The 11786-nt window shown below is 35.7% G+C and overlaps 1 protein-coding gene across 1 annotated transcript; it reads left to right on the top strand.

Moving 5' to 3' along the window:
* Positions 1–3942: 3942 nt before the first annotated feature.
* On the top strand, positions 3943–11639 carry LOC114529027 (clumping factor B-like). Its single transcript, XM_028550754.1, has 6 exons — positions 3943–4015; positions 4134–4196; positions 4300–4365; positions 4469–4534; positions 4637–4702; positions 11617–11639. The coding sequence occupies exons 1-6, from the start codon at positions 3943–3945 to the stop codon at positions 11637–11639; spliced, it is 357 nt and encodes a 118-aa protein (XP_028406555.1).
* The last annotated feature ends 147 nt before the right edge of the window (positions 11640–11786 follow it).

Consider the following 11786-nt stretch of genomic DNA (forward strand, 5'->3'; position numbering starts at 1 on the left):
ACTGGGGACGTCGAGCACGTCGTAGATCGTAAGCTTCCCATCAGCTGCGGATCTAGGGTTAGGCAGAATAAAATTAAAAGGCTTAATTTTAATTCAAAATGCCTTAATAACAACGCAACTGGTCATGGGCTTCTATAGAATACTTTGAAATAAAGATCTACCAATGCGTTTACGATTTTCGATTTTAAGCTGTAGTAATTTATTCTGCCTCCACCACTTCTTCCTATTATATCACCAGGGACGCCGGAACGGCCCGAGAGCAAGGGTGGGAGCGAGATTTTGATAAATAGGCACTCCTGTAGCAGCGCATAATAAAGAATGTTTGCAAGGCATTGCCTGTTGAACCTCGTATCACTGTGTTTTGACGATTGTGTTATTCTTTAAAATTGGCCGCTGAAGAAGACGAACCTACTGGTAATTTGCCATGTCACACAGTGTAATTTTTCTTGCAACTTGCAATGCAAATCTTCTTTTAAGAGATGTAAATGAGTCTTCAAAATGTAAGTGTGAGAAACGTCATGGAGTGTAATAAAGACAAAAGTTTGGTAGTTTCCAAATTTACATCTCTCAAAAGACGAATTGCATTGCAAGTTTCAAGAGAAATTGCACCGTGTAAAATAGCCTTAAGTGGCCGGCTATGTTTATTACTCTCAACGCATGTAGAGATGTGTCGATATGTAATTTTAAAGCAATGAATATGCCACTAAGCGATGTTGTATCAATTTAATGTCAGAAGAAACAGAAGATCCTTTGAACTCGGTAACAGAAGAAGAAGAGGAAGAAGAAGAACCTACTGGTAAGTGGTCGGAAATGTTAGGTCACCATGCACTAACTCTCGCCAATCTTTCATAACAATAATACAATAGGACAAGTTAGACTATACGGCATGTTTTTTCGCTTTCGCCGGGAACTCTAAAGAAAATGTAGTTGACTGCACTTTAGTTATCTCTCGCACGATTAAAATGCTTTAACTCTTGAAGAAACAAGATTTACGTCGCAAAATAAGTAATGATTCACTTCAGGCAACTCCCGTGAAATTATATATTATGCTATGCGGCCATTTGCATATGATCGATATCCGTTTTTTACTCACCGTGTATATCAGGCGTGAGGCTGCTTTTGACTTTATTGACTTTATTAAAAACGGTACTATTTCACCAAAATAATTATTTACAAGAATATTAATTAAAAGAAGAGAAAGAAAAAGGGTGATCTTCCAATAGGCCGAGTGCATACACTATATACATATATTATATAAATTTTGGCAATTGTGAACATTAACATATTTGTTTCATTTTAGTTTTAAAGCTTGAGATATTGCTAGTTATTTTATTTCAGTGGAGAGGTTATTCCAAGCCTCAGCTCCCCTATAGGCGAAAGCCTTTTTCATGCTGTTTGTCACTGTCGCGTTTTTTGTACGTACGTATACAAATGGGGCAGCAAATGCATACTGTAATATGCGGTAAACTAAGTTGTTTCGATTTATTGGCCTACCTTTCTAAAAAATGTGATATATACAAGGCTTTAGACTTTTTCGTTCGTGTTCGTGCGTATGAAAAACGTGACAGTAGAAAACAGCCCTTATTCGTATTCACGCGTTCCTTTTACAGGGAAACTGAAGAAGATCCGGAATTTCCTCTGGCAAAGACGCAGACGGCCGAGTAAACATGGTAAAAGGAGAAAACTGAGAAAACGTAAAAAGGGGAAGAGAAGAAAGCAAAACCGGAAAGGGAAAGCGATGGCGAAAAAAAAGCGAAAATTGAGAAAAAAGCGAAACCGCAAACGAAAGGCAATCGGGAAAAAAAAGCGAAAATTGAGAAAAAAGGGAAACCGGAAACGAAAGGCAATCGGGAAAAAAAAGCGAAAATTGAGAAAAAAGCGAAACCGGAAACGAAAGGCAATCGGGAAAAAAAAGCGAAAAGGAAGAAAAAAGCGAAACCGGAAACGAAAGGCAATCGGGAAAAAAAAGCGAAAATTGAGAAAAAAGCGAAACCGGAAACGAAAGGCAATCGGGAAAAAAAAGCGAAAAGGAAGAAAAAAGCGAAACCGGAAACGAAAGGCAATCGGGAAAAAAAAGCGAAAATTGAGAAAAAAGCGAAACCGGAAACGAAAGGCAATCGGGAAAAAAAAGCAAAAATGGAGAAAGAAACGAAACCGGAAACGAAAGGCAATCGGGAAAAAAAAGCGAAAATGGAGAAAAAAGGGAAACCGGAAACGAAGGCCATTACTCGACAGGGAAAATAAGTTGAACTCAGAGACAGAAGAGGACGAAGGACCTAGTGGTAAGTGGCTGCATGGCTGTTTAGACCACTCTCTAGGTAAAGCCCTGCTCAAACGAGAATGATATAGTTGATGAGAGTTGAGAAGCGAGAGTTCGCACGAGAGTTTTCCAAACTCTCGATGCGACGGTCAAACGAGAATGAGAGTTGATGAGAGTTAACAACGAGAGTTGATTACCGCGTGCATTAATTTCGTCATTACTCCACTTTGTTTTGCTATTATTTTGTTTCTGCCCGTTGTTTTCTGAAGATTTTTTTTTTTGCAAAAAAAATGCAAACCGCTGGCGGTTTTGCAACTCCCATCAACTCTCATGACCGATCAAACGCGCCCAAACTCTCATCAACTCTCATCAAAATTTGAACCAGTTCAAAGTCGATGAGAGTTGACGAGAGTGCACGAGAGTGTATGAGAGTTCGCGGTCAAACGCAAGCGAGAGTTGCAACTCTCATCAACTATCATTCTCGTTTGACCAGGGCTTAACAATGTGTAAAGGTTCAAATAAATTAATTTGAAGTTACACCTAAGTCTCTATATGTATAGCCATTAATACAGCCAGGATCAATTTAAATAATAGAAACGGATTTTGAAGGGGAATCAGAAGACTCTCCGAGCTCAGAAACTGAAAAAGACGAATTTCCTGGTAAGAGACTCGTTGAATCACCTTGAACTGATTTGGAGACTTTGATGTAATTTTTGATACAGCCAGATATGAAAGGCTCACGCATGTTTCACCATTTTGAATGTTAGAAGATGATACTGAGGGGGAGTCAGATTCTTTGGAACCGGACGCAGAAGAAGACGAACCTACTGGTAAGTGGCGAGATCTGAATGTTATTTAATGGAGCTACATTAATTTAGACTTTCTGACTGATCCTGTGGGGAAAAATATCTTTCCCGAGAAGATCAGTCGATAAGTGTTTTATTACATAGTAAATCTCAAATGAAACATTGGTTAAAAATACGCCCCAAAACTAACAGACAAACTTTCAACTTGTAAGAAAATAAAGAATTCGGCTGATATTCTTTGGCTCATATGTCGCGTGATGTGACGTAGCGTCACGACGTCGGCTTTTATTAGCCCTGGGGCCGGTTGTATCAAGCCCGTTTAGCTTAAACGGCGGATAAGTCAAAATTAAATAACACTCTTACATCTCTCTTGAATGAGTCAACAAGAATATTATGCACTGAATATGTAGTTATAAACAGTAGCTTTGTATTAAGGTCAAAAACATTTTGTTCGCTTGTTGAATAAAACGATAGACTTGCTTTCTATTTTGAACTTATCCGCCGCTTAAGCTAAACGGGCTTGATACAACCGGCCCCTGGTGGTTAATGCGTTATCCTGCGATTAAACTGGTTCAAACCCGACAGACAAGATTTAGCCGTAGACATTCGGATTTTTTGCCTTTCACGTGTCGTAGTTTTAACCAACTTAGTTTTAATTCCGGAATAGATGAAGTTTGAAACTCGCCGTATAATAATGCATGTTGAATCGCTCCTAATACTAGAAGAATCAGACGATTGTACGAACTTTGAGACAGAAGAAGACGAAACTCCTGGTAAGTGGCATGTCTGGTTGAAACAACGTCACATCATATCTAAGTTCTCATGTAAGTATAAGTGAAGTAAGGAATCTGATACTTACGCATGTTGATGCTTTAAATGATAGAAGAGGATTCTGAAGAGGAATTAGAAGATTCCCCGAGCTCAGAAACAGAAGACGATGATACTCCAGGTGAGTCGCCTGGCGTTTTAAATTGTTTTGAATTCCTGCCGATATTCTATATATGTAACTTTCAAAATAGCCTGAAATTAAAGACTTACGAATGTTTCCCCACTTTTAATGTTATAAGATGATGATACCGAGGAGGAGTCGAATTCTTTGGACTCAGATGCAGAAGAAGATGAACCTACTCGTAAGTTGCAGTCCAGGCAAAACATGGAGATTTCCAAGTAACTCTCGCTGCAAGCATAGGAAAGACTTATCGACTAACACGTGTTGTATAACTTTATTACTAGTAGACGATTCTGATGAAAAATCGGAAGATTCGTCAGAGTTGGATGCAGAAGAAGACGAACCTACTGGTAAGTCGCCGGCCAGGGAAAACATGGAGATCTCCAAGTAACTCTTTTTATAATCATAAGAAAGACTTATCGACTAACACGTGTTGTATAACTTTATTACTAGTAGACGATTCTGATGAAAAATCGGAAGATTCTTCAGACTCGGATGCAGAAGGAGACGAACCCACTGGTAAGTCGCCGGCCAGGGAAAACATGGAGATCTCCAAGTAACCCTTTAATAATCATAAGAAAGACTTATCGACTAACACGTGTTGTATAACTTTATTACTAGTAGACGATTCTGATGAAAAATCGGAAGATTCTTCAGACTCGGATGCAGAAGAAGACGAACCTACTGGTAAGTCGTCGGCCGGGTTGTATTAAATTAAACTATAAATCTATGTATAAATGAAGGAATAACAAACAGACTAATGCATGTTGTATCACTTTAATGTCAGAAGAAGATTCTAACGAGCAATGAGAAGATTCGTTGGACTCCGAGACTGAAGAATAATAAAAATAGCGGTAATAATGGTAGCAGCTATAGTCTTTAGCTAAAAATAATTTGTTTGAGTTTAAAATAAATTATAATTATGTGCCATTATATAAAATGTGTTAAAATATAATATCAGGATGCACTATATAAATTTAAACAATATCGATTTATAAAAGAAACTCGCTGAATGTTCAGCCCTAACATGGGAGTCAAGATAACCATCTTCGTTGGTAAAAAATATTGAATCAAATTCGGGCAGGACTTCGCTTTGGCGAAAAAGTATCATGCTTACGTTAAAAATTATGCCTCGTCAACCTCGATAAACCATAATGCTAAATTGATATCATTTTATGTGAGTAATAAGCAAACGAGAGGCGCCATTTGGCAGATCCAATTTCGCAAGTAGCGCATTGATCACATTGTATTGAATGTCAAAATAAAACCGATTCTATCGACGATGATACAGTTTGCACACACGCTTTGAACATAAATTCCGTTTATCTTTCTTTTTGCTGCAGCATACTAGCTGTATCTATTTAGTTTATTGTGTGAACCGCTACTTACTCGTGCTCAAGGGGAGCGCGAGTCTAGGTTTCGTCGCGTGTACGTCGCGTTGCGCACTTGTATCGAAATCTCGCAATATGGGCACTGCTGCGAGGAGTGACGAAATATAACAAGACGCGTGCCGCACGCGTGACAGTTTTCAGTATAAAGCTTCTGAACGTAAACAATAAAATTCATACTCATTTAGATTTCTTGTAAACCTAAATGTTGTTCGATCGCAAAATTCAGAAGCACATCGTACTTTAAAAAGTATAGAAGTTCAATTGTTCAAAAATGTAAATAAACCGCATGATACATTCGCTTTGTCTTACACTTTGCCTTTGGAATTCGCGAACTACGACGTGTCAAAACGCGCCCATACACGACCACATGTTGTTAAACGGGGAAATAGCAGCAATATTATTAAAATAGGACCAGAATCTGCATGTATTAAATATATTATTACCCCAATTCAATCTAAACTTAATCGAACAGCATCAAAAGAACGGTTTATTTGTTCCTCCTGGAGGAATTGCCGTATCATGCGAGCGAAATCAAATCGCGCATCGGAAAATTAGCCAAAGCTGTGCACCACAACTCTTGGGAGACAAAACTGTGACGTAGATAAATACGGTAACATACACTTCTCAAATACTCGTTTATTTCGCGCCAAAACACGTTTGCGATGACGAAAAATAATAAAAAACGTATTTAAAAAAAAAAAAAAAAAAAAAACTAAACGGAGGCGAATTTTTTGAACTCCGTCGCTGACGCTTGAGTATTCGACAATAGAAGCCACATTCTACAAACAATAAGAAGGATGCAAAATATATAATCATGCACAGAACACATTACTACTGTGCAATGTTTACATATTTCTTGGTGGGTTGTTTACTTTAAATTCCTATATGAAAACAAGATTTATCAAACAATGTTTGGGCAGGCTTAGACGTACAAATGTTTATAAATGATACTTATACTGCCTGAATGTGTCAACTGACGACTGACATTACGAACAATACAAATCAATACTATACTACAACTACTTTTTTGAAGGCTTTCGTCGGAACTAGAATACTGCACTCTGATATATACCATAGGCGGCCCAGAACTGATCTCACTGACCTCGCGCTACGCTCATGTTGTCTGAACAGTCTTATATTATGACATAATATAATATATCATAATATAAGACTGTTCAGACAACATGAGCGTAGCGCGAGGTCAGTGAGATCAGTTCTGGGCCGCCTATGTATATACAAGCATTGATACAGTAATATGTCACCCCGTGCGAATTGCTCGGCCATACCTATAATCGGTCGGCATTCGTGAATTGTGATAATAATTATGTAAATGTACTAGAAATACATGCATGCAGCAACCCCTCGCTATTTCAAACCAAGTACACAATTTCCTGAGTTAACCCGATCTAAACTTATATTATGAAATGACACAAAACTCAAATCAGTCTTAAAGTTTCCATCATTCAATACAAAAATAATTACAAAGCTAGTGTAAACATTGCCCGTTCAATTTTGCTGCATTATACCATGCCAGCAATTAAGTAACGGTTTAAAATCGAAGTTTCAAACGATTAAAACAGTACAAAATCTTCAAAGACAAAGAAAAAACTTCAAATGTTATTTTATTCTGTAATTGCAGTCAACGCCGGCGGCTAAAAGTTTCAGTATACTTTATAAATATAGTGTGTATTTTTGATACCAAAATTCAAATTACACTTTTAAAAACAAGTTTTGAAGTTAAAGCAAAGGTGTAATAGCCCTTCACAGGTTTATGCGTTTGCAGAAAAACTGAAAATTTAACAAATGAACGGCATACAAAGCTGAAAAGTATACAAATACGGCTCATTCTTACCGCGAAACAAGTACGAGATAAACAAAATAAACACGTACCCTTTGTCTTTGAAAACATTTATAAGCTTGCAGATTATGAATTATTCCTCTTACACGGCTTTGTTTTGACTGTATCCACGTTCATCTTTGCTATCTGTCATGCTTCATATATCTTGTTTCTTCTCGTTTTACTTTCTTTGCACAAAGTTTATGAAACGCTTTTACAAAAATGTTTACGAAATGACAGTTAAATTGCTAACGTTCTCATTGAATTACAAACTTTCTGTCTTAGCCAATCAGAACGTTCGTTGATTACCAGTCTACACTCGTTCGCATTTCACGCATGCGCACAAGTACCATGACCATTGAACGTCCACGGTCCACGACATAGAATTTGAGCAACTTTGGATTCCGCTATGTTCTGTCAGAATACCCGGGTGTAATAAATCTCCCAGCGGAATTAGTACCCTCGCACGGTGCTCCGCACCGGCTCGGGGATTATAATATACTTTTCGAGTATTTAACGTTTAAAATACTTGCGTGCATGATAATTTTGTCGTGTCAGTTCTGAAAAAGTTTTATTTTTTCACGATTTTCTTGAAAGTTTTATATTGTAAATACTAATTTGATTTTCGTTCAATAGTCAAATTTCATTTGTAAATTTTTGCCATAATTGAAATTCGAAAGATTTCGGAATATCGAGGATTTTATTTTGCATCTGTTCAATGAATTTTGTTGTACATTTACTTGTAGTAACTTATTATATTTAAGAAATTAGAAATGTTTAAACGCATTTTTATTGTGTTGTGTCTCGTGACAATCGCTGGTATGATTAAAGCTCGCTTGAACTCGTGGAATGGATGATCTCGCGTTTAGTGACGATATTCCGTAACCGAGGATACAAAATCTTAAAATATAAGATAACAGAATTTCTCGAAACCACCACAGTGAAACAGCGTACCATTGAAAAGAAAATAATCGGCTTATCGTAGTACTTTAAAAAAATATATAGAAAGACCCTGTTTAAGGACCTGTGCTCGGCCTTTGTTTTGCTTGCCTGAAAAGTAATAAAATTGGGTCCGGGTACCAATTTTAGCTGTATCGTGCCAATAAATTGAGTGTAGTTTAAACGGGGCCTGATATACTTATATGTACTTTCTAACTTAGGTACATCTTTAGTAGGATATCGAAAACAGTGCAACAGTATAAGTATACTATTTCGTATAGTACTGTAATTTTATTCACTACATATATGTTTTGTAACTTTATTTTAATAGCTCTTGATGAAAAACCTCTTTGAGGAGACTTCAATAACTTATTTAAATGGTGATTGTTTAGTGATTTTTCTTTCACAGTTTAATTTTGGAAAATTGTTATACTTTTATGCCTGGGTAAATTTTGAATCATTAATTTGAAAATCCTTAAAAACGGTTGCTAATGTCTTAAATTTGAAAATTTCTAATTCCTGTTAAAATTCATGATATCATATCCCAACTTCCTAACCTGGATTTTTTCAACTTATCTACACGATTGTGTTCTATTCTTTATACGTCCCGAATTCCTCAACATTTTTGAACAACTGCAAACCGAACGAATCTCTCTAAATATTTCTACAACAGTAAATAGGAATTCACTTGAAAAGAGCATATGGCCTACATTTGCTTCAATTATTAATAACAGATATGTGATTTTGTATGTTAGTTTCCATCAGCGATAGAAGATTACAAGCACCCGTCAAAACTTTCGTGTGGCCGGCAAACAAAAATAAATTGTTATCATTTTGACAAACAAGCAAACTCCTGGTATCTTATCAATTAAGTTGGGAAAGACACACCAAGTAATTTGGGACATAATGATGCTGTTTTGTTATTTCTAACTCTCCTGACGAAGGCCCGCAGGTCGAAACGTCGAGAAGTGTTTTGTCTATTTAGGTAGTTGGTATACCACATTTGATGCTAAGTTCTTTAAATAAATATATATAGAAAGAATTTTTCATGATTTTAAGAAATAAACAAATTGTAAACAAGCGAAAACAAAATACTGGTCATATCGTAGGAACTAAAACCCCGTTTAAGGACCGGTGCTCGGCCTTTGTTTTGGTAGCCTGAAAAGTAATAAAATTGGGTCCGGGAACCAATTTTAGCCGTATCGTTCCAATAAATTGAGTGTAGTGTAAACGGGGCGTGATATATTTATATTTACTTTCTAACTTAGGTACATCTTTAGTAGGATATCGAAAACAGTGCAACAGTAAAATAAGTATACTATTTCGTATAATACTGTAATGGACGACTTGCGCTTTAGACTAATTTCTTATCTCGGCGATAAAAAGAATATTTTCTGAAAGAGCTTACTAAGACTAGTAAAACTAATCAATTTTGGCTGCGAATTGTTGGAATTACGGAAAATATAGCCGTGCGAAGTTGTCGAATTTTGTATACTTTTGTATCACGGCCGGAAGTTTGTAACTAAATTAGTTACACATTTCCGCACGTAATACAAAAGCATACAAAATTTGCCAACTTCGCATGGCTATATTTTCCGTATTTCCCAAAATTTCGCAGCCAAACTTTGCATTTGCACTATTTTAAGTAAGGTCTTTCTGGCTGTCGGGATTTATTTCCTTCTAATTACTTCGATCAAAAGTTAGTCTAAAGCGCAAGTCGTCCATTTTATTCAATATAAGTTTTGTAACTTTATTTTAATAGCTCTTGATGAAAAACCTGTTTGAGGAGAGTTCAATAATTTATTCAAATGGTGATTGCTTAGTGATTTTTCTTTCACAGTAAATTTCACTGCGGAAAATTGTTATACTTTCATGCCTGGGTAAATTTTGAATCATTAATTTCAAAATCCTTAAAAACGATTGCAAATGTCTTAAATTTGAAAATTTCTAATTCCTGTTAAAATTCATGATATCATATCCCAACTTCCTAACCTGGATTTTTTAAACTTATATACACGATTGTGTTCTATTCTTTATACATCCCGAATTCCTCAATATTTTTGAACAACTGCAAACCGAACGAATCTCTCTAAATATTTCTACAACAGTAAATAGAATTCACTTGAAAAGAGCATATGTCCTACATTTGCTTCAATTATTGATAACAGATATGTGATTTTGTGTGTTAGTTTCCATCAGCGATAGAAGATTACAAGCACCCGTCAAAACTTTCGTGTGGCCGGCAAACAAAAATAAATTGTTATCATTTTGACAAACAAGCAAACTCCTGGTATCCTTATCAATTAAGTTGGGAAAGACACACCAAGTAATTTGGGACATAATGATGCTATTTTGTATTTTCAAAAAAAATCATTTTATCTATTCTAATTCTTCTTCGAAATGTATAGAGAAAATCGTATATTTGCAAATTGCATTCTTAAGAAATCACGAAATGCGTTCTTTTATGCACGAGTTCCTTTCAGTGTTTGCATATAATTGAAAATCTTTGAAAATATTTTGATTTAAGGATTCCAATTTCCTGTTTAAAATTTGCGATTATATATGTATTCGTAACTCTAGGAGAGTTCTAAAACTTGTGATTTTATATGTATTCATAACTCTAGGAGTGTTCTAAAACTAGTGATTTTATATGTATTCGTAACTCTAGGAGAGTTCTAAAACTAGTGATTTTATATGTATTCATAACTCTAGGAGAGTTTTAAAACTAGTGATTTTACATGTATTCATAACTCTAGGAGAGTTTTAAAACTAGTGATTTTATATGTATTCATAACTCTAGGAGAGTTCTAAAACTAGTGATTTTATATGTATTCATAACTCTAGGAGAGTTAATTCGTAACTCTAGGAGAGTTACGAATACATATAAAATCACAAATTTTAGACTTTAATCGTTTTAATCCAGGACGAGGTTTTTCAAGAATATTTGCTACTTGTTTACTTATTTTTCTTATGCACCTTGATATTCACCGACATTAACCTTTGAGGTTTAAATAGTTTTCGTAAAAGTTCAATGTAACCAACCCCAAACTTTGTGGTGAACGAACTGATTATTTCTCAGAACGTACCCACACGAACATTGAAGTGAAAACATCATCAAGTAAGGTGTTGAAGTTTTAACCCTTCACTAACGAATTTGAACGCTTCACTTGCTAAATATATTGAAATCTGTCCGTACTTATACATATGCATCGCGAACAGAAACATTTCATCCAATATTTCAATTTTTTTAACGCTCTTGTCAACTGTGTAAGACTCTGCTTTCAAGAATAACAATTTAAGATATTGTATCATTTGTGCACCACAAATTCCTGTGCCTGAATATTTACAAAAATTGGTTTTGATTTCTTACCCCAGTAAAGTTCAATTAAGAAGGAATTAATTTTTTCAACATTGTGTTCATTTTTCATTTCTAGACGCTCTTGTCAACTGGGTGTAAAACTCTAACTTCAATACTAACAATTTAAGATATTGTACCATTTGTCTTCCCGTGCCTGATCTAATATTTACGAATATTGGTTCCAGTTTCTTATCCTAGTAAAGTCCAATTAAGAAGGAATTAATTTTTTCAACATTGTGTTCATTT

The sequence above is a fragment of the Dendronephthya gigantea genome, unplaced genomic scaffold (genome assembly GCF_004324835.1).
Source record: "Dendronephthya gigantea isolate DGI-Jeju-01 unplaced genomic scaffold, DenGig_1.0 000053F, whole genome shotgun sequence".
Lineage (NCBI taxonomy): Eukaryota > Metazoa > Cnidaria > Anthozoa > Malacalcyonacea > Nephtheidae > Dendronephthya > Dendronephthya gigantea.

Bases quoted from the DNA above. Each gene is read 5' to 3' on its own strand.
- LOC114529027 (XM_028550754.1), top strand. From the start codon at position 3,943: ATGATAGAAGAGGATTCTGAAGAGGAATTAGAAGATTCCCCGAGCTCA. The intron at 4,016-4,133 runs GTGAGTCGCCTG...TAATGTTATAAG, and splicing joins AGAAGACGATGATACTCCAG to ATGATGATACCGAGGAGGAG. The intron at 4,703-11,616 runs GTAAGTCGTCGG...TTTCATTTCTAG, and splicing joins AGAAGAAGACGAACCTACTG to ACGCTCTTGTCAACTGGGTG.